Below are 23,369 nucleotides of genomic sequence, written 5' to 3'. Positions count from 1 at the left end.
ACCATCCTTGTTAGCCGCGCACCTCCTCCTATTTCTCTCTCTCTCTCTCTCTCTCTCTCTCTCTCTCTCTCTGCATCTTGATGATTCAAATCACCAAATGCTCACCGGTTGATGAGCATTTTTTGGTTCTTTTTCTGGGTTTTCATGCCCAAATCACCAAAACCACCAATCACCTAACCCCAATCAAAATTACAGCTCCAAAACCACCATAGAACCAAAATTCGACCACTAAATAGAATCCATCAATTTGATCACAACTGAAAAATAAAAAACTAAAACTGAAAATTTAAACAAAAAATAAAAAGTAAATACAAAACAGAGAGATGCGAGGGCACAGTCGACGTGCGAAGCCAGAATAGCATGGCTGCCACCGTGCCACACCAGATCAAGGTCCAACCCGACCCGATTCCGTCGAGGCCATGGCTACGAAGAGAGAGAGAGAAAGAAAAAAAGAAAGAGAGGGAGACTAGAGAGAATGAGAGGGGCTGTTGTTCCTTTGCCTGGCTGCTACTTGTGGCCAGGATTATTCATTTACAAAACGACATTCCATTCCTCATATGCTTAAGGGTCGATGCTCACTAAGAGTTTAATTAAGACTGTTTTGGTGGCTTTAACACTAGCACCTACTCATGCCAAACAAAAAGTTTTGAATACAGGGCAGGGCAGAGCTTTTATCGTTTCTCAGTTTTCAATTGCCTCAAGGAATAAAATTTGATGATCACCTTCTCCTTCATGCTTAGTCAAATTTCGGGTCAATCATAGATAAGTCCAAATGAGAAGGGTATATGCAAACATCTCTCTCATTTATCGATTGCTTTGAATTGGGTAATGGGTATGAGAATCAGAGGTTTGTTAATGCTATATGCAAAATAGATATTGGAGGTGAGTCTGTATTTTTGCTGCTAGAATGGCAAGAATGACCAAATTATCCTTTAAAAAGAGGTCAAGTACGTGAGGACAAAGGGAACTACAAATGTGGTAAAACAACAAAAACGAAGGGAACTACAATGTTTATAAACAAAAATGGTTATAGGTCGTTCATTTTATAATGTATATTACGGATTAATTATACTTTTGCGCATAATGGTATTTGGTATTTTTTGCTCTTCCCAAAGACCAGTACAATCATAGTAATTTGTTTGCATAATCTAGCCCAAAAAATAAAGTAATGAACCAAAGGAGCAATACAAATAGAATTTTTATCACTGCTGTTGTTCGTGGACATTCAAGGTGCGAGCTAGTGTACAAGAATTTTGCGGCATTTTAACAACCGTCTTTGGCTTTTGCCATGTCTTATCCTCTTTTTTCCTTAAAAAAAAAAATCTATATATATATGATATTTCCATATATTCTAAGCATGGATTGCCTAATTTTCTTTTTCATGGAATTTCTGGTGATTCAAGAATCCTCTTTCATACGCATGCATTCCATTCAGCCAGCTTCTCTCTCAAATTGTTTTGTTAAGACCAGAATGGTAACAAGTAAACACACTATAATTCACAATGCCATGTATTGAGGATTTGGGATACATCATAAAAATGCACGTCTTGTTTCATCAAAAAAATCAAATAATGTTGTATATATCTATTATTCATTACTATCATCAAAAAATTTAAATCCTAAAATACCTTTTTCCGCAATATAATCTATATATGTTAATCTATGCATATACAGAAAAGTCATAGGGTGAAAGGTTTCGTATACACATCGAATGGCTCGCAGGCAGTCAATTGCGGCTCCTGTAACAAGCAAAACAGAATGGCACATCAGTCAATAGAAATTCATTGTGTGCTCAAATAAAATCAATGAGAATTATAAGATTGTATTGGATGCTGATAACCTAATGAGTTTGTCACAGGATCATTTGGTGAATGCTCAAGCCTTTAGTCACTTACAACAAAACTCATCTCTATGTTTTCTTATAGAAATCCCATAGTGAATTGTGTTGGTGTTGTATGATACATAGTGAACCAAATTTTCTTCTTTTCTACACCAAACCTATTACCCATACATTACTCATGAAATAAAAATTCACTTGATCCTATTAATAAAAAAATCATAAAAAATAGAATTCATACAATACATATTAAGAAATGAGAAAACTTAATTATTTCTTTCATAGAATAGTAGTTAACGAATTTGTCGTGTTTGACACTAACCATACTAGTTTATTATTCATGTGCTCATAGTTGTGTAATATATGGATTCATGTCAAGTAATGGCCAACAAACCCACTAACTTGATGTTAGATTGGAGTCGTGTTATCATATCCGTTAAAAATTGCCACCCTTAATTATAAATCACGTTTTAACTTCAAAAACTAATAAAAATGGTTGTGCAAGTTACCTGTCTTAGCCCAACACTGGCACTGCTTCCAGTCAGAAGCATGCTGACAAGAGACGTAACACCACCACCACCACCACCACCACCACCACCACCAAGGCCGCTGACAAGAGATGTAACACCACCACTGCCACCCGTACTACCTGTACTTCGAATGGCAGAACGCATAGAACTAAGCATGCTTCCATATGTGGCTGCCTGTGCATGCTCAACTGCTTGGATGAAGCAGAAAGTCATGGCACCCGTTGATGTGATCCTTGATAGAGCCTGTTCCCAAAAAAGCATAAGATCAGACATTGTTCGTATTGAAATTCAAACTATAAATTTTACTAAACTCAAGACCCTTTTCTTCTTTTCAAACTTACAGATGTATCAGCAGAGGTTTGATCATCATCACAACCACTGAAAGAAATAACTTCTCCACCACTTGTTCCTTTCCATACACCTGATCGAGGGCGATGATCCTCCCATACATACTGTCCGCTCCTAAATCAAGAAGGGAAAATTTATCCATAATAAGAAATCTTATCTTAGACAAGGGGTAATCGAGTAGGTAGACACAAAGACTGAAAAACTAATTCAGTAAGAGAAAAGACTTGAAATTTTAAAGAGAACATTGGAACTGAGGAATAGGAATATAAAACAGTTTAACAATGATGACAACACTCATAAACATAATATGTAACTGCATATAATTCGATTATACATGCACAAGTTCAGGTTACACCAACATAGTGAAGGACCCATGTACCATATAGAACTTGGTAAAGCATTGGGCTAAAACTACTTGAAGTCCACCAATGTACCATACAAAAATTAGGGAATGGTAATTTTGGATTTTATATACAGTTCCATTTCCTAATAAAATAATATGCATACAAAAGTGAATTTACAGATCGTGACATATTTAATGGAAACTAACCTGTTCATTCTGCAGAGGAATGGCAAATCTAGTGCAGTGCCACTATGACAAGCATCTATTATTGCATGAAGCTTAACCCCATGCGGAATTGGCCTAACAATTGTTACATTTATTTCATCATCAACAATCATACCCTGAGTTTCGAAGTCAAGGGGACAAAGGGTTTCATTATATCCATCAACTTCATCACCATTAAAATCCCTCTGCCGTGAACCGTGACCAGAGTAATGAAAAACGAGGGAGTCACCTGGTTGACAGCCTTGTACAAGCCAATGTAATGCCATTCTAATATTGTATTTAGTTGGAATCTTTGCTGGGTGAGTTTCTTCTTCTGCAGTTCCAAATATGGGTAAAAATTAACAGTATACATGTTTTTTATTGTTGATCTGAACAGTAGACATGTTATTAAAAATAAGAAAATAAAATATAATCTGTCAAAGGGTTCAGAAAGTGAGTTAAAGCATCGAAAAATATTTCCAATTACTGTGTACTTGAATTGTAATTCTATATTGAAAACAATAACTTTTGAAAAGAAAAATGTAATAAAGCTGAACCTCTGAAATTTTTAGCAGCTCAATTCCAACACAAACATTTACTTTGTGTTGTTTGGTTACAAAGAAAAAGCAGACAAATTTTGATATTATGAGGGCAAAGGCTATCAAGATTTTTTTTTTTTTTTTTTTTTTTTTAAAAGTGAAGACATGTAGAAATGATATGCTGGCAGAAATATTCCCTTTTATCAACTACCGATGATGAGCAGAGTGAAGCCACAAGAAAAAAAAAAAAAAATTACTTATCGCAATTTTAGTGCTTTCAACTGTAAATGACAACAATACAAGAGATGCAACATGATCCTGAAAGTACCAAGCCATCTGCCAGCCTTCAGTTGGAATAAATGTTTTCCAGACACATATCTACCACCTGCACTTAAAATAGGCTAGCTCTAGTTTTTTCTATCAGTTATTTTTCAGAACTGCCCTAAGCCAAATATCCTGCATCGCCAAGGCTTTAAGCCACTTCACCAACTCCTTGTCTTGCTAATGAAATGACCATTGCTCTCACAAATGTTTAAAAATTCCACATAACATTACCCAATGCAACTAAAAGGTCACTTCCTAGACTCAGCTCTGTGTATCCATAAAATAAGATCTATAAGGTTCCTATGGAATTAGAATGAGGCAGGCACACAAGTATTCAAAAGTCTAAAATAGAATAAGCTCACTAATGATCTAATTATCAAATCATGCACAACATTTGTCATCTGCAAGTTCCCATATGCCACACCCGTCGTCAGGCCAATTGTTGGTAACTAACTTGTTCAGCTAGCAAGTTGAAAGATGGACCGAGTAACCTTACATCAGCTGATATTTTACTTTATTGTTTTTTCCTGATAAGTAATGTCATCAATCATCTGATGCTCTTGAGTGAAGATGAAGGGTCATTAATAGAATAATTATTAATATCAAGCCAGTTGTTTGCTACAATTAGACATTGGTAATTAGTTTATCAAGCATAATGCACGCATTGCAATTTAAGTACTCCACTCATTTTCTTCATCACCAATGATTCTTTCCCCAAACAAAAATCCCACTATTTTGAAGAACCAACAGTCCTTCCCCCATCTCTTCTCTACTCTGCTATCTTAAATGGCCTAATCCACTTCAAATGATCCACTTTCCTATTCGGACTTTTACTTGATAAGATATTCTGCTACATTTCTCATTCAAAGTTCCAAACCTTCCTCCTCATAAACACTACTCTCAAAGCTTCAACCTTTTTGGCCCACAAAGTCCAATCAAAAGTTTTTCACTTGGGCATCGTCAAGTCCTCCACATTACTCACAAAATCTTGGGCCATTTTCTTCATCACCAATGATTCTTTCCACAAGCACAAATCCCACTTTTTGCAGAACCAACAGTTGTTCACCCATCTCTTCTCTTCTCTGCTATCCTAAACAGGCCAAACCCACTTCAAATGATCCAATTTCCCATTTGAAACTTTTACTTAATAAGATATTCAGCTGCATTTCTCATCCAAAGTTCCAAACCTTCCTCCTCATAAACAATACCCCAAAGCTTCAACCTTTTTGGTATAAAAGGTCCAACCCAAAATTTTTTTTTTCAATTGGGCATCCTCGAAAACATATCAAAGCAAATCACACCGCTAGAAAACCAAACCAAATCACATTGCGAGTTTGCAATGCTAACCAATATGAGAATTCACAGCAAACAAACAGAACATATACATGGCACAAGTACAAATATGTAATATACTAATATGTTATGTATACCAGTGAGCATGACAATGGAATCTTCTGGAAACTTGAACTTGTTGATGAGGAGAAAGCGCATGCACTTGGCATCGTTGATGCACCCCTTCAGCTCATGCCTCGAGTACTTATACGATATCCCGCAGATCACAGCCTTCTTGCGTCCGTGCGCGTTGGGCGGAGGGCCGGGAGGCGCGTGGTTGTAGGGGGAGGGAGGGGGAGGCGCGTGGGAGGAGGGCGGGTGAGGGAGGGCGCGTGGGTCGGCGGCGATGAGGGTGACGGCCTGGCAGATGGAGCAGCGGATGGAGTCGGCGCCGCCGGGGGGCAGCTGGAGAGGGGTGTGGCAGTTGGAGCAATTCACCAGCATGGACATGGTGGTGGTGGTGGTTGAATTTGAAGGAGAGGGCAGGGGTAGAATGGTAATCGAATTGAATTTCACAATTTGTAGAATGTCAGAGAGATATTCAGAGAGAGAGAGAGATGGGTCTAATAAACAGGTAGGCAAAGAAAAAACAGGTGGGCAAAGAAAGTCTTAACACGGGTTCGAATATTTTCTTTCACAATAATACACGTTTCTGCTCATATATTCATGATTTTTAAGGAACAATAATTAATAGAGTGATATGGGAGATCAGGGTCATGTACAAGATTAATTGGAAATGTAGGGGCAGGCTTAAGACCCTTATAAGCACTTAGGTAATATTATATTTTTTTAATATAGGATAAAATTTACATTCTCAAATTTGATATAATGTCTCACAGTAGAAAGACGTTTGGTATCAGATATATATTATATATCGCCGTATATGGATGTTTTAGTATAAAACAAACATCATATATCGATCCAGGTTTTCGTGGAGAAGGCCGGTAACATTTTAAATTTTTAATTCCTAGAATGGGCTTTTAAAAGTGGGCCGAGTTGATTTTTCTTCATTATCCATTTAGTTATGCACATTGGATTGATTTGCCTAATTTCTTCCTACCCAGCCTCTCCATCTATCTATTTCTCTTCTGCATTTAATTTGTTTTTCATGAAGAACTCTATATATGAGATTTTTTTTTTTGGGGGTAAAATATTGGAGGCCCGAAAACAAACAAACAAACTAAGAAGTAAGAACAGACATGGGCTTAATTAGACAAGCCCAAACAATCAGCATCAAGGAGGCTTACAACAAATTGGGGAGGGGAAGTAAACAAAAGGTCGCCAAGCAGCTCATGATCTCAATTAGTTGATATCCACAATTTATATCAATTTTTTCGTACCTTTTCATAAATTTATTAAGTAATTTCTAGAATATTTAACATCAAATCCTGTTACTTGGTGACTAAGAAGCCTCATATAAGGCAACCATTGATTTTCACTATTGACATATAATTAAGAGTGATATGCCTATCCTTCACTCCTTTTATATAAAGACTACTCTCCGGCACCTCTCAATGACATTCTTTATGTAACGACGTCTCTTATATATGACCCATCAGTGATTCAAATTCTCTCTTGTAATCTCTTTGAGGTGCGTTTCTACGCATGCATGGTGATGATGTTCTAATATTCTTGGTATAATCGGTTGAATTCTATATATATTCATACATTTTTGTTTTCAACATGTTCAAAGATTTCATACCTGAAGAAATCTTGTTTGAAATCCTTCCAAGATTACCTGTGAAATCTCTATTGCGGTTCAGATGTGTTTGAAAATCTTGGACCACTCTAATTAGTAGCCCAAGGTTCATAAACACCCATTTCGAACCCAATATTGATATCATGAAAAGTGCTGATTGTGATTAATTATTTACTTATCCAGGATCTAGCTTGAGTAACAACTAACAAGTGCTTGTCCCTCTTTTGTGCTGAACATTTCCTATGTGTTTGAATTAATTAGAGTTTCCTAAGCATGAGAATTTATATTTCTCCGTTTATGGTTCCTGCAATGAGGTGCTTTACATGTTTGATGATACGTATGCATATCATGAGCCTCGGGAGAGTCCTATATATCTATGGAATCCATCAATTTACAGCCTGAGGTTGGATTCTTGGAGAAGTGATAGAGGAGGAGGAGTCCTCCCTGTTTCAGGTGATGTCTATTTTGGAGCGAGGATGCATGTGCATACTTGAATGGAGTTGTGTATTGGGTTGCTGAGGAACTTTTTCCACATTTCCAATTCATTCTTTCTTTTGATATGGTCAGTGAGATTTTCCAAACGCTTATGCTTCCTGATACACTGCAAAGGGGGTTCAATAAAATTTGTATTAGAGTGCTTGAGAAATCACTTTCTTTGTTCCATGATTTCCATCTAAGACAACATGAATATCTGTGGGATCGCTTCTACTTTGACATATGGGTTATGGAAATGGATACTTGGAAAATGATTTACAAAACTAGTCTTCTGAAAGATGATCGAATATGGACCGATAGAATGGCCATTGGGGTTTACATTAAATGGTGGAGTTCATATGTTTATGCCAAGTGAAAATGGGGGTTCTAAATTGGTTTTATATGATCCTAAATCGCAATAAGTTAATGATATTGGTCTAGATGATCGAAATGTCTCGATCGAAGCTCACTGCCAGAGACAATGATCGTAAATATATAGCTTGATGGTAGCAGTAGAGAACATAATAATATTAATGTTCGAAGTATACTTTGATATAGAATCCAGGCCAACTTTCCAAATCCTCAGAATCAACAAAACCCTCCAGAGTTTAGATACATCGGCAAAAAAATATCAAGCTCATCTGCGGTAAAAACCCTTCGAACATAGAAGTTGGAAACACGCCAAGAGATGTAGAAAAAGATTGGGAAAAAAACTTTAACCTTTTAAAATTGGGTTCTTATTTTTCTATGCAGATAATTACGATACACCGGAGGGCAGCGACAAATGAGAAAAGAGACCGTTTTTGACAATAGTCAAGGACTAAAATTTCGAATTTCGCAGAATCTTGACGGAAAATTCGATAAACTTTAAATTTTGACAAAAATTAGGCAAAAATAACGGAAATTGCTATCAAAATACAGAAATTTTGAATGAAACTTTACCATATGTTTATTTAACATATTATTTACTACATTGATAAAAAATATTGGAGAAACCAAATTATATAATACGTTCATGTAATATAAGATGAATATAATGCGCGTTGAAGGTAAATACTGTTAAATAAAATTAATATATTATTCATACTCTATAATCTATATAATAAACCCTATACACTATATATATATCCTAATATTCTTTATACTCAATAATCTATACACTAAACCATATATATTTTATAATTTATACTCTATATTCTTTAAGATATGATATAAGATATTAGGATTTAGGCCATTTAGAGTATTTTTAATTATTTTTTATATAAAAATGTATTAGAGTTTAGAGTTTAAAAACAACAAAACCCTAAACTTTTTTTTTTTTGTTTTCTTATTTTCTCTTTCCTTCATTTTCTTCTTTTCCATGACTTATCTTCTTCGTTCTTCCCTTTGATTTCTCTCTCCTCTCCTAGTCCCACTGCATCTTTTCTCTCTCCTCCCTCTCCTAGTTTGACTACATCTCTTCTCTTCCTCCCCGATCGCCCTCTCTTCCTCCCCGATCTCTTCTCTCTCCTAGAACTCTTATACAAATTTTTGATCTCCTTCAAGACCATCCATTAATCTAAGCACAAAAACCAAAACTCATTTACCAAAAACCACAAAACAGATTACTGGGAAGAAAATTGAGCTTGAAGCCTTGAACAGGGGAAGAACATGGGGTGTGAGCAAAATTTTTGAAATTTCGAACTTTTCGACGAAATTATCACGAAATATTGACGAATGTGTGTTAAAATTTCGATACCCCCAAAAATCGAAATTTAACTCCTTGGCAACAGTAAAGACAAAAAAAAGGAATCAAAACTTTGGATCTAGTGACTTTTGCCAATAGGATTTTAATGAATTTTAAAGTAGTTTGCAGATTTCATAAATTCTTTGAATTCTTATACACTTTTATAGAATCTATCAAAATTCACGGGGAAAAGGCTAGAATAATTCTAATGGTCTTAATTGTTATTCGAACAAAATCTATCTAAATCAACCACTTAATAAAATTCATTAGTTTTTTAAGACAGTTGAATTTTTAAGAAATCTATTAAAATCTGAATTGAGGACACAATTTTTATGAAATCCATTACAATCTTAATTTTAAATTCTATTAAAATCCTAATTTTTATGAACACTTAAATTTTGTTGGAATTTTAAAATTCAACAAAATCTGAGTTGGGATCACCTTTTAGGACATGAATCATCTATGTATATGCAAAGCAAATCTTTTGACCAAAAAATATGTAAATCGATTCTACATTGAAAACTTGAAATCAATTATGGATTCATTTTCGTTACTATGGTGAGTATTATCATTATGATGGATGAATAACACATGTTACATGATCACTTTTTTGTGACAAGTGTCATCCATCACCGTGCTGGTAATGCTCTCCAACTACTGATTACTGACTACAAAAGGTGAGCGAAAATGGACTCATCAACTACTGACTACTCCAGAACCTTTCCTCTCTGAAAGTCCTAACCCTTGAACTACTGGCTATCTCCAGAACCTCAGTTGCTCGATCGCGCCGCTCCTGGAATTCTCTGCGTTTGTTGCTCAGTTGCAGGAATTTGGTACGTTCAAGACTTTTGTTGAGGTGGGTTTCTGCTAATTTTATTGGAATTATCAGTTGAAATTGGTATCCATACGTTTTTGTTTCCAACATGTTCAAAGACATACCCCAAGATTTCTTGTTTGAAATCATTGCAAGATTACCTGTGAAATCTCTATTACGGTTCAGATGTGTTCCTAAATCTTGGAACACTTTAATTAGCAGCCCGAGATTCATGAACGATCATCTTGTGAGAAGTGCTTGCAATTATTTACTTATCCAAACTACCAACAGAGAGTGCTTGTCACTCTTTTGTGCTGAAACATTTGCAAAGTGTTTGGATGTAGAGTTTCCTAGGCACGAGAATAATTTATATTTCGAAGTTTATGGTTCATGCAACGGGTTGCTTTGCATATCTTATCGTACATTTGGGGATCCTCTATATTTGTGGAATCCATCAATCAGAAAATTTAAGACACTTCCCAAAAGTCTCATTGGTGGAAGCGATTATATGTATTCTCGCATTATCATCAATTTCCTTGCTCTTGGGTTCGGGTTCCATTGTAGGGAAAACGATTATAAAGTTGTGAGAATTGTGGGGTATTTGGCTGTCTACGATGTTGAGGTTTACAGTCTTAACTCGGATTCTTGGAGAAAATTTAGTGCAGTTCTCCAAGTTTCATACGGCGATTCGGTACAGGGTGAGTGTGCATGCTTGAATGGAGTTGTGTATTGGACAATTTGGGAATACTCTACACAATGCAACTTCATCCTTTCGTTTCATATGGACAGTGAGATCTTCCAAAAGGTGCTACTTCCTGATACACTGCATCAGAGCCCGTGCCCGGAAATTCGTATTCAAGTGCTTGAGAAATCACTTTCTCTGCTCCATCTGAGAAAAGATGAGAAGGATCAGTACTGTGACTTGTGGGTTATGGAAATGGATACTTGGAAAATCATTTGCACGGTTCTTCTTCCAGCTTGTGAGAAGATACAATGGCCAATAGGCTTTACAACAAATGGTCTAGTTCATTTTGCTACGCCAAGTGGAGATCTGGATCCACAGGACTTTTGGCATCCTCAAAATTTGGTTTTATACGATCCTAAATCACAACAAGTTAAGGACATTGGAATCAAAATGTTCGGAAAGCAGGGTTACATCTATGGTTATAGAGAGAGTCTAGTTTTCCTCAACTAAGTTCTGAGTTCTCTTTTGGTTTTTTTTAATAACTAAACTCGAAACTGATATATGCATTGTGAACACATTAGAGACTCATTCTGAGTTTATTTTGAGGACTGATATATATATTTCATGTATTTATAGATCTCCATTCATGTATTTAATTTGAGGACTTATTTTCATCCCAATCAGCCTTGTTTTTTTGTTTTCATTCCATTGCTCTGCATCCAAACAATAATGAGAAGATCGTCTTCTATGGTAAAATTTCCAGTTTGTAATTGTTTGGAGTTGGGACTCTGAATATATCAGAGCTGAATTGAGACTCCATGGACAGTTAAGTCAGTTAATCTGGAAATAGGGATATCATCTTGGGAATCCATGCTGTTGTGAATAAGATAAATATTACATCATGACTGTTTAACAGATAATGCCTCAAAGAGCCATTGTAGTACATCACAGAAGTTTTCTTTGAGAAATACATGCAGGGAAGAAACAAAACAAGTGAAAGAACTTGAAGGATGTAGAAAGACAACATAAATTCCAGGGAAGTCATTCTATTTTTTTGTTTCTGTTCTTGTTGTTCGATCTCTTTTTTTTTTTTTGTCTGTGATGCACTGATGCCAACTATTTGGGCCTCTCACATAGTCACATGATGTACCCTAGGCTTTATAGATTTATAGGGGGTAAGAGAGAATTTGCCGAAAAATTCATTGAATGCATCATCTTGAAAGGATTAATGTCATGAAAAGTTCTTGTAATTATTTACTTATCCAAACTACCAATAGAAAGTGTTATGTCACTCTTTAGTGTTGAAACATAAACATGCCAAGTGTTTGGATTTAGAGTTTTCTAGGCACGATAATGGTTTCTATTTTTCTGTTTATGGTTCAAGCAATGGGTTGCTTTGCACATCTGACTGGACTTATGGGGCATTCAAGAGTCCTATATATTTGTGGAATCCATCAATCCAAAAATTCAAGGGACTTCCCAGAGGCCTCATCCATGGATGGTACACTAGCACCAGTTCTTCTGCTCTTGGTTTTGCACATTGTAGTGAAAACGATTATAAGGTTGTTAGAATTGTGAGGTTAGCACAATGTAGAAGTACCTTCACTGTAAAGGTTTACAGCCTTAACATGGATTATTGGCGAAGAATTAGCGCAGTTCCCCCTTGTTCGCATGCTGCAAAATTGGTGCAGGTTGAAGGTGCATGCTTGAATGGAGTTGTGTATTGGATAATTGAGGAGTATCCTTCATTTTGTAAATTCATCCTTTCTTTTGATATGGATAGTGAGATTTTCCGAAAGACAATAATCCCTTGAAGAGTGCAGTACCAGAGCTATGCAATTAGTATTCGAGTGTTTGAGAATTCACTTTCTTTGTTCAATCAGAGACCAGATGGGAAGGATCGGTGCTGTGAGATATGGGTTCTGGAATTGGATACTTGGGAAATAGTTCACACATTTCTTCTTCCATCATATGGGTGGATAGCATGGCCATTTGGCTTTACAACAAATGGTGGCATTCATATTGATCCTAAATTGGGAATACAGAAATTTGGTTTTGTATGATTCTAAATTGCAACAAGTTAAGGATATTGGAATCAAACTGGGGCAACCAGATTTCTTTGGCAGCAGCTATATTGATGCTTATAGAGAGAGTCTAATTTTACTCGATTCTTGATCAGTTGTGAGTTCTGTTTAGGGGTCTTTACAAATGTCTTTGGTTGGATACTTGGATATGCCTTCAACAATTCTTTGGAAAATTCTGTTTGCAATGCTACTTGGATATCGAATGACAAAAATTCTGTTTGAAATTAGGATGTTGACTTATGACTTAGTTGACTTATATGTTCATAATTCACAATAAGTTGAAGGATTTTGGAATCTAATTAACTGAGGTTGAAACTGATACATTGTGAGTTTACATTATGAACTGATATATGTCATGTATTTTGGTAGATCTGTCTAGCTTCATTGTTTTCCAAACCAGAGAAATCCACTACTCTTCATTTGTATGTGTTCCTGCAGTTCACATTGTTAAAATAATGGAGCCTATTGGGTTATTGGAGTTAATGACTGGGTTCCAGAAAAACCCAAGTTTTTGTTTTCATTGGATTAATAAAATGGATCTGCGTGGCAAAAGCAATTCACCCTTAAAATTTTCTTTTTGTTTGATTTTTCCATTTCTATTTTGGTTCCTTCGGTTTCATACACTCACCAGTTCAATTCTGGCTCCCAGTTTATGATCTTGTTAATAATACAAATTGCTAGAAGAAAATAAGTTAAAACTTTATATTTGACGGAATACATTTACTGGAAAATAAGTTAATCCGCAATAAGACTTTTGGTTGCAGCATTAATTACATATATGAAGTTAAACCCCGTTTCTTATGGGATTTGGCTTCTGCTGAAGGTTTTGCACTTGTTGACGTTTGCTTTCCCTTTGTCACTTATTCAAGCTCAATATCTTTCTCTGTTGGCAAAATCTTCCAGTTGCTAGGTTGCCTATGTAAGAGATGTATCTTGTGCAACTGCTGTATTCAAATGTTTTCAAAACTTGAACTCTTGTTTCAGCTGATTGGTCTTCCTCAAGAATAGGGCTTCCAGTTTAATAGATAATTCTGTCTTGTATTTGTATTTATCTAGCTGCTTGTACTTGTATAAGTAATAACTACTGCCGTGAATAAAGTTGAGGATTTCAATCAGTCTTTTGGTTTATCTCTATATGGTATCAGAGCCATAAAATCTCTCCCCTGCTAATATCTTTTTTTTTTTTTTTTCAAACTCAAATGGCAACACCTCACGCCATTCTCACCTCCAACAATCATCAACTCCTCACCATAAACACAGCTGCTCAAACTCCCATCAAACTCACCTCCACAAATTATCTTTCTTGGAAAATTCAATTTGAATCCTTGTTTGTTGGCTATGATCTTATGGGGTATATTGATGGTACGACACCCTGTCCTCCCCAAACTCTCACCACCGACACTGTCACCACCCCCAATCCAGCCTATCGCACTTGGGTACGCCAAGACAAATTAATTCTGAATGCCATCATTGGCTCTCTTTCTCCAACTCTTATTTCATTTGTTGCTCGTGCCACCACCTCCAGGGAAGCTTGGAACACCCTCTCCAACACCTATGCCAAACCAACTCGTGGCCGCATCAAGCAAGTCAAAAATCTTCTGAAAAATCCCAACAAAGGCACTATGACTATCACTGACTTTCTTCATTCCATCAAAGCCCGTTCAGATGAGCTTGCTATACTTGGTGCCCCAATGGATGCAGAAGACCTCACTGAAAAAATTCTAGATGGCCTTGGAGACGAATACAAAGAACTTGTCCGGGCTGTTCAGGCTCGTGACAACCCAATCTCGTTTGAGGAGCTTCATGAAAAGCTGCTCTCCTTTGAAGCTTCACTTCCTGTTCACTCCAAGCCCGAGCTTCCCCACCCCATTACAGCCAATCCTGCCAATCGGACATCCTTCCCCACCAACAATTGGCGGCCCAACCATTCCGGCAACACTTGGCGTCCCAACTCCCATGCCTCCTCTCATCCAGGTCCAACCACTTGGCGTCCACCCTCTCAAAATTGGCGGCCATCTTCTCCCTCTAGCCCCTCAAACCGCAACAACAATCGGCCTCCACCACGCCCATATCAAGGCTACTGTCAAGTCTGTGGTGTTCAAGGTCATACTGCCAAGCGTTGTCCATCCTTTCAATTTGTGGCTGTTCAATCCTCCTCTGCTGCTGGATCTCCGGCCAATACCAGACCATGGCAACCTCAGGCTCAATTTGCAGCAAGCTCTAACACCAAACCAAATTGGCTACTCGACAGTGGAGCATCCCACCATGTTACTACAGACCTGAGTAACCTGTCTCTTCACACTCCATATCATGGTTCTGATGATGTTATGATCGGTGATGGTACCAATCTCTCTATCTCTCACACTGGCTCCCTCTCCCTCTCCTCAACAAACCATTCCTTCACTTTGAATGATGTTCTTTGTGTCCCTAACATGCAAAAGAATTTAATCTCTATTTCTCAATTTTGCTCCTCAAATAATACTTCTGTTGAATTCTTACCCTCTTGTTTTCATGTGAAGGACCTTAGCACAGGAAGCATTCTCCTGACCGGCGGTACCAACGCAGGCGTGTATGAATGGCCAGCATCCTCCCCTCCTGTCACTTCCCCAATCTTTGCACTCTCCCACATCAAAACTACTTCTTCAAATTGGCATCATCGCCTTGGTCATCCAGCCTCTCCTATTTTAAAATTTATTATTTCCAATTATCATTTACAATCTTCTTCTCCCATGCCAAAAGAATTCTCATGTAATGCTTGTCATATTAATAAAAGTCATAAGTTATCTTTTTCAAATTCTTCACTTGTCTCTACTAAACCATTGGAAATAATCTTTTCTGATGTATGGACCTCCCCAGTTTTGTCACAAGATGGTTTTAAGTATTATGTGATATTTGTTGATCATTTTACCAAATATATATGGTTCTATCCTCTCAAACGAAAATCAGATGTGCATGACATTTTTCAAAAATATAAACCTCTTGTCGAACATTTCTTCAAACAAAAAATAATCACTCTTTATTCAGACAATGGGGGAGAGTATATCGGTCTTAAAAATTTTTTATCCCACCATGGCATCACTCACTTAACCACACCACCTCATACTCCAGAACACAATGGATACTCAGAAAGAAGACACAGACATATTGTGGAAACTGGTCTGTCTCTCCTTTCTCATGCATCTATTCCCACCACTTTTTGGCCCCATGCCCTTGCCACTGCTGTTTATTTAATTAATAGAATGCCCACTCCTGGACTTAACTTTAAATCTCCATATGAAGCAATTTTTCAAAAGAGTCCTAACTATTCCAAGTTGAAGGTTTTCGACTGCCTATGTTACCCATGGCTTCGACCATATACATCTCATAAATTGGAACCTAAATCCCAACCTTGTGTATTTTTGGGATACTCTCTATCCCAAAGTGCTTACATCTGTTTCAATCTCTCCACCTCCAAAACATATGTGTCTCGCCATGTCCAATTTGTTGAAACTAATTTTCCATATACATCACTCCCTACTAACCCCTCCCATTTAGCCACCACCAATCCAGCCCAATGGTTTCCACCTGTCATTCCCATTCCCGTCCCTACTACCCCGTCGCTGGTCACCACCACGTCTTCAGTGGACCGCCCTCAGGAGCTGCTCTCTTCTACAGGTCAGTCACACTCTCTATCCACTGCACCATTACTGCACAATCCTATCTCCATCTCTCCAATACCACAAACCCACACCGAGCCCACATCACTCATACTACAAACCGAGCCCATCCCACCCATGCCACACACCCAGATCACCACACCCATACCACAGACCGTGACCACCCCCCCTCTGCCACAAACCGCGACCACCCCCCCTCTGCCACAAACCGAGCCCACCCCACCTGCCCTGCAAACCCATGTCCCACCGCCACCACCTCCCACCCGCCACCCTATGCTTACCCGAGCCAAAAACAACATTGTTAAACCAGTTCAAAAACTCAATCTTCATGCCATTAAGTCACCATCACCTATCCTTGAACCCACCTCTATCACTCAAGCCATCAAAGATCCTAACTGGCGTCAAGCCATGTCTGAAGAGTACAATGCACTTGTTTGTAATGGAACATGGGAGCTTGTTCCTTCTGCTGGTATTTCCAATTTGGTAGGTTGCAAATGGGTTTTCCGCATTAAAAGGCTTTCTGACGGTTCTATTGACAGGTACAAGGCTCGTCTTGTAGCTAAAGGCTTTCATCAACGGCCCGGTGTGGATTTTCATGAGACCTTCAGTCCAGTTATTAAGCCCACTACTGTTCGATTGGTTCTTAGTATTGCTGTAAGTAATGGGTGGTCACTTCGGCAACTGGACATCAACAACGCTTTCTTGCAGGGTCACCTCCACGAAACTGTTTTCATGGCACAACCACCAGGTTTCGTGGACCCGGATCGTCCAACCCATGTTTGCAAGCTCCACAAAGCCATTTATGGTCTCAAGCAAGCCCCACGTGCCTGGTACCATGAGTTGCGCCAATTTCTCTTACAATCTGGGTTTCGCAACTCTCATTCAGACACATCTCTTTTCATATATAATTGCTCTGGCTCCATTCTTTATTTATTGGTGTATGTGGATGACATTATCCTAACGGGTAACAATGTTGCAGCTGTCACAGAGTTTGTTGCTTCCTTAGCTGGCCGCTTCTCTCTCAAAGACCTTGGGTCTTTATCTTATTTTTTGGGTGTTGAGGTTCTTCCTCATTCTCATGGTCTTTTACTTTCACAGAAAGGTTATATTGATGACTTGCTGCAACGCACGAACATGCAAGGTGCTAAACCGGTCCTCACGCCATTGCCTACTAGTTCTTCTACAATTTCTCTTGCTCATGGCACTCTTCTTCCTGACCCCACTCAGTATCGTGCCACTGTTGGGAGTCTACAGTATCTCTCTCTCACTCGGCCTGATATCTCCTACGCAGTCAACAAGATGTCCCAATTCATGCACCGCCCTACTACGGAACATTGGGCTCTTGTGAAACGCATCTTGCGTTATCTCAGTGGTACCATGTCCAAAGGCCTTCTTCTTCACCGCAGTTCACCCATGTCTCTTCATAGTTTTTCGGACACCCTTCATGCATTTTCAGACGCCGACTGGGCTGGTAACCGCGACGATTACTCTTCCACTGGTGCTTATCTTGTGTATTTGGGTAAGAATTTGATTTCTTGGAGTTCTAAAAAGCAATCCACTGTTGCTCGATCATCTACCGAAGCCGAGTATCGCTCTGTGGCGGCTACTTCTGCTGAACTTAGTTGGGTGTGCTCTCTTCTGTCTGAACTTGGTTTTCCAATTTCTGCTATGCCTGTAATATATTGTGATAACGTGGGTGCCACACAACTCAGCTCCAACCCTGTTTTTCACTCTCGCATGAAGCATGTGGCTGTTGATTATCACTTCATCCGGGATCAGGTACAATCTGGTATGCTCCGGGTCACCCATGTCTCCTCTATGGATCAACTTGCTGATCTTCTGACCAAACCTTTGTCTACAGCTCGTTTTCAATTGCTCTGCTCCAAGATTGGCCTCTTTGATCGCGGCTCATCTTGAGGGGGCATGTAAGAGATGTATCTTGTGCAACTGCTGTATTCAAATGTTTTCAAAACTTGAACTCTTGTTTCAGCTGATTGGTCTTCCTCAAGAATAGGGCTTCCAGTTTAATAGATAATTCTGTCTTGTATTTGTATTTATCTAGCTGCTTGTACTTGTATAAGTAATAACTACTGCCGTGAATAAAGTTGAGGATTTCAATCAGTCTTTTGGTTTATCTCTATAGCCTAAACCCATGTCAAAACGAAAAGTTTCAACCTTCAAATACTCCATTGGTTTTGTGCATTCTTTTTGGATTTTCCTTCGTCAACTTTTCCCATGCATGTCTACAATTCAAGCACTTTTGTACGATGTAGTTTTGATATTGCCAGTTTGGGAGTGCTTCTGAGTGCTTTTGTTGTTATCACTTTTGTTCGAAACACATACAAACCCTATTATAAAAAATTAGAATGTGTAAAATGTATATGGAAACGTTTGCCGGAAGTATATAGGTGCTCTCGAGAAAGTAAACTTGCTTCTATAAATCAAAAAGCGTGTTTAGGTGTTTTTGCCAAATGCTATCAAACATGCTTTTGATAAAGGGGTTTTAGGCATTTCAAAAGCACTACCACGTTAGCACTTCGTATAAAAATAATGAGGTTGAATTTTTGTCTTTGATTGCAAACTAAGCCAAACTTCATGCGTAAAATTACAATTTGTTAAACTACATGGGTTTAAGTGAAAATTGGGCTAAGCTGCATGATCAAACATGTTAATTAGGCTTATAATAATAAATTGCATTTTCGAGATAGCACATCTACGCAGACATGATGTGTGACATGGAAGGTACGTTCAGAGATTTTAGAGACAGCATATGTGAGTTCGATATATATATTCCAAAATCATACCCCACTCATATATACATTAAAAACAGAATTTTAAATGTGCTTAAAATACACATGGCAACAACATAAGGGAGAAGTCTCTAAGTAAAAGACAATTGGAGAAGATTGCTCACATTCCTCTTAGGCCTGTTTGTTTGACCGGAATCCTAGAATAAGAATAGTAATTTGCCCCGTTTATTCCTGAATGTAATGAGTTTTCAATTCTTATTCCAACGTTTATAACAAAAACATAATCAAAGTCAGGAGAAGACTTGTTTCCATTATAGTATTTGGTAATATTTCCTATTATATGTTCTAATTTGGTTATTGACACATATCAATATAATAGAAAAGATATGTGCCAATATTTTCTATTTCTTAGCGTTCGGTAATCTTTCCTATTACATTTTCTAATTTTTCAATATAGCCAAATAATAAAAGAATATATATGGTAATTTTTACATTCTAGATTAACTATGGAATAGAAATACCATCCTTTTATGATATTTCTATTCCTCCTTTATGATGGAATTAGGTTACAGTCAACTAAAGTCAATTCCTTAATTTTGTTTTCTTTCCAGTCAATCAAACATCAAGTCTTTCTGAAATGGAATCCAATTCTCATTCCAAGATGACTTTAAATTTTACTAAAAATACTATGTAATATATGAGGCCTACATCGTGTGGAAGTACCGCTTGAACTGCATGTAGAGATGGGAAAGGTTAACAAAGGAAAGTCCAAACAGTTTAGATGGACAACAAAAAAAATGTCCAATGGCGTATTTGATGCTTGATCTTTTCGTTGATGAGGTCATCAATGCAAACAACACATCTTAACACGTATATCAACTTAATCTTTGCTCATTTCAATGGCCCAAGCAACAACTGAGGCTTCCAAGGTTGAATCATTTAAAATTGAACTGTGACAAGTGACCGGGGTACCCTAAAATTTAAAACTTGGTGGGATAAAAAAAAAATTAAAATGAATATGAGGAAAAGTTGAGCTTGAATAATTGGCAAATGGGGTATAGGCAAGGACCTTGCAACTGGAAGCTTTGCCAACAGAGAATGTAAATTTAATTGACACCTTCTCAGAAGCCAAATCCCATAAAGAGAGAAAAAAAAAAAAAACTAAAAAACTAAAAAGAGTTTATAATGATAGGATTAAAACTTCGATCTGCTTTTTTTTTTTTTTTTTTGTCAATAAACTTTGATCTGCTTATAGTACAAATTCATGTAACGATTCAATCAAAAGTCTTATTGCTGATGAACTTACTTTCCAGAAAATGTGTTCCATCAAAATTCTATAACTTGTTTTCTTCTCACAACTGCTATTATTCACAAGATAATACATTGAAAGCTCCAAAGAAGAATATATTATCTTGTTAAGAAAGAAAAGTATATTTTTACTTTTAAAAAAGTGAATAGGAAAGCATGAAAATACAGAGTATACAGTACAAGCTGGTATGAAAACAGTCGTGAAGATAGAGCTACCACTTACATGAAATGTATCAGTCCCTAATGTAAACTCACAATTAATGTATCAATTTGAAACTCGATAAGTTCATACAAGTCCAAAGACATATTTAACCAACTAAGCATTGAATTAAAAACAGAATTCACGAAAGAAGAGTTGAAGGACAGATTAATTAAACCAAAGACATTATATGAAAACCCCAAAACAGAACTCAACTCTATGAGTCGAGTAAAATTAGACTGTCTTTATAAGCATCGACGTAGCAACCGTGCATGTCAACGGAACTCAGTTTGATTCCACTATCCTTAACTTGTTGCGATTTAGGATCATAAAAAACCAAATTTGGCCAATTATTATTTGGAATTATAAGTACTCCATTTCTTGTAAACACCAATGGCCATGCTATCTGTCCATATAATGGCGGAGATGAAATTGTGAGAATCATTTTCCAAGTATCCATTTCCAGAACCCATATCTCACAGAAGTAGTGGTCGTTCTGATGATATCGTCTTCGATGGAACAAAGAAAGTGATTTCTCAAACACTTGAATGCTAAGACATGCATTATCGGATCTTTGCAGTGCTTTAGGAAGCATCTGCTTTTGGAAAATCTCACTGCCCATATCGAAAGAAAGGATGGATTGGAAACGTGGAGAATTCTCCTCAGCAATCCAATACACAACTCCATTCAAGCATACATATTTACTCCCCAAATACGCATCACTTGCAACAGGGGGAACTGCTCTAATTCTTCTCCAAGAATCCAACCTAAGGCTGTAAATCTCAATTTTAAAGATGGTTTTAGCATCTCTAAACCTCAGAATTCTTTGGCCAAGAAAATAAAACCTCAGAATTCTGACAACTTTGTAGTCGTTTCCCTCAGGGTAGAACCCAAACCCAAGAGTTAGGGAGATTTGCGTAATGTCATGACCATTACTACGAATAAGGCCTTGGGGAAGTCTCTTGAATTTTCTGATTGATGGGTTGCATAGATATACAGTTCCATTCAAATGCTGATTTATACTATCATGTATGCAAATCAATCCATTGCACGAACCATTAATGGAGAAAGAGAAATGGTTCTTAGGAACCATTAAATCGAAACACTTGGAAAATGTTTCATCACAAAAGAGTGACCACTCTTTAATTCTGGTTTTGACAAGTATATATTGGCATGCACTTTTCATGGCATTAATTTCCTGATAGGCGTCTATGAATCTTGTGCTGCTAATTAGAGAGTTCCACGATTTGCTAACACATGCCAACCGCAATAGAGATTTCACAGGGAATATTGTAAGGATATCAAAACATATCACTTCGGGTAATATTGCAAGCATATCAAAACATTTCTCTTGGGGTACCTCTTTGAACATGTTGAAAACAAAAACGTGTATATATATATATATATATATATATATATGCAGAATTCAACTGACAATACCAAGAAAATTAGAAAATCGCCATAATCAGACTTGATGACGAAAAGTGATCGATATATAATAGATTTGCGTACAGAGTTACAGGAGAGAACTTGAATCACTCATGGCAGAGGTCTCAAGAGCAGCATCAGCCAGGGCTCTAGGTTTGTTAAGAAAGGAGAGGATCTGGAGTGGGAGAATTGCTGTATATAGAGGATATATTGATGCCCTATATATTAGGGCCCGTTTGAATTGTTGGATTTGGATTTCAAATTTATGCATTTGAAAAGATTTGAAATTCTGTTGTTTGGATAAAAAATATAAATGTGAGGATTTTATCGAGGATTTCAGCTTAAGAATTTTTTTTAATAGTTTAGGAATTTAAACATATAATTATGAATAAAATATATAACATATAATTTTCTTTTCATATATATAGCAATATAAGATAAATATTAATTTTTTGGGTCAAAATATAGGATAAATATTTAAAATAGATAATTAAGCACAAACACATGTTTAGCTTGGTTGGTTGATAGTTTATTTGTGTGTATAAGCTAGATTGGAGGTGCAAACTTAGCAACCACACTTTGTACTTACTTTTTAGAAAATAAAACATGGAGCAAGGAGGAGTAGCCGGAGGTGGTCGTCGGAGGGTGGCTGGTCGCCAAAGTTGAGAGAGAGAGAGAATGGGGTGGTGGGATTTCAAATGAGGGCTACTATCCCGCGACCAAACCCAGTGTCGCTCGCCCACTGCCCATTAGATGCTCGCCCACTGCCTAAACCCCATCGAATCCCTATTTATGTCGATGGCTAGTTACTGATTTGTGTTGGTCTTCTATTTATGTCTTCTTCTTCTTCTTTTTCTTTTTCTTTTTCTTTTTTCTTCTTATAAAAATTATGAGGGATCACTACAACAAAAATGTCGATAGATATCAGTCGTGGACTGATATCTATTTGGGTAGCCGCCTGATATAGCGCGTCGTGATATCTAATGTTCACATTTTAGATATCAGTTTTAAACTGATATGTAAACATTGTTTATATATCATTTTTGATATTATTACTGATATCTATTAAATTCGAATATCAATAGTTCT

General features: G+C 37.3%; 3 protein-coding genes across 4 annotated transcripts; 1 reads left to right on the top strand and 2 right to left on the bottom strand.

Annotated features, from left to right (window-relative positions):
• Positions 1 to 1,331: 1,331 nt before the first annotated feature.
• On the bottom strand, positions 1,332 to 6,013 carry LOC147291026 (metacaspase-1-like). 2 transcript variants are annotated; one of them, XM_086235414.1, is made up of 6 exons: positions 5,556 to 6,013; positions 3,266 to 3,596; positions 2,709 to 2,829; positions 2,479 to 2,610; positions 2,347 to 2,427; positions 1,334 to 1,739 (listed from the first exon to the last, which is right to left on the bottom strand). In XM_086235414.1, the coding sequence occupies exons 1-6, from the start codon at positions 5,905 to 5,907 to the stop codon at positions 1,680 to 1,682; spliced, it is 1,077 nt and encodes a 358-aa protein (XP_086091540.1). In that variant the 5' UTR covers positions 5,908 to 6,013; the 3' UTR covers positions 1,334 to 1,679. The 2 variants fall into 2 exon arrangements, with proteins under 2 accessions (XP_086091539.1, XP_086091540.1); XM_086235413.1 differs by having other exon boundaries at positions 1,332 to 1,739; positions 2,347 to 2,610.
• A 4,062-nt stretch (positions 6,014 to 10,075) lies between these two features.
• Positions 10,076 to 11,514, top strand: LOC147291025 (F-box protein At5g49610-like). Its single transcript, XM_086238382.1, has one exon. It carries the CDS (start codon positions 10,280 to 10,282, stop codon positions 11,363 to 11,365), a length of 1,086 nt encoding a protein of 361 aa, XP_086094508.1. The 5' UTR covers positions 10,076 to 10,279; the 3' UTR covers positions 11,366 to 11,514.
• Positions 11,515 to 21,069: 9,555 nt separating this feature from the next.
• On the bottom strand, positions 21,070 to 22,224 carry LOC147291024 (putative F-box/kelch-repeat protein At1g12870). Its single transcript, XM_086235860.1, has one exon. The coding sequence runs from the start codon at positions 22,222 to 22,224 to the stop codon at positions 21,070 to 21,072; it is 1,155 nt and encodes a 384-aa protein (XP_086091986.1).
• Positions 22,225 to 23,369: the final 1,145 nt, after the last annotated feature.

The sequence above is a fragment of the Dryas octopetala genome, chromosome 3 (genome assembly GCF_963921425.1).
Source record: "Dryas octopetala chromosome 3, drDryOcto1.1, whole genome shotgun sequence".
Taxonomy (NCBI): domain Eukaryota; kingdom Viridiplantae; phylum Streptophyta; class Magnoliopsida; order Rosales; family Rosaceae; genus Dryas; species Dryas octopetala.
Note: the sequence above shows the minus strand (reverse complement) of the source record. Positions and strands in the feature narration are given on the sequence as shown.

Excerpts from the sequence above, each read along its gene's own strand:
- LOC147291026 (XM_086235413.1), bottom strand. The coding sequence starts at position 5,907 with ATGTCCATGCTGGTGAATTGCTCCAACTGCCACACCCCTCTCCAGCTG. Across the intron at positions 3,597-5,555 it reads TTCCATTGTCATGCTCACTG|AAGAAGAAACTCACCCAGCA; the intron begins GTATACATAACA and ends TTGGAACTGCAG. Across the intron at positions 2,611-2,708 it reads AAACCTCTGCTGATACATCT|GCTCTATCAAGGATCACATC; the intron begins GTAAGTTTGAAA and ends TTTTGGGAACAG.
- LOC147291025 (XM_086238382.1), top strand. The coding sequence starts at position 10,280 with ATGTTCAAAGACATACCCCAAGATTTCTTGTTTGAAATCATTGCAAGA.
- LOC147291024 (XM_086235860.1), bottom strand. The coding sequence starts at position 22,224 with ATGTTCAAAGAGGTACCCCAAGAGAAATGTTTTGATATGCTTGCAATA.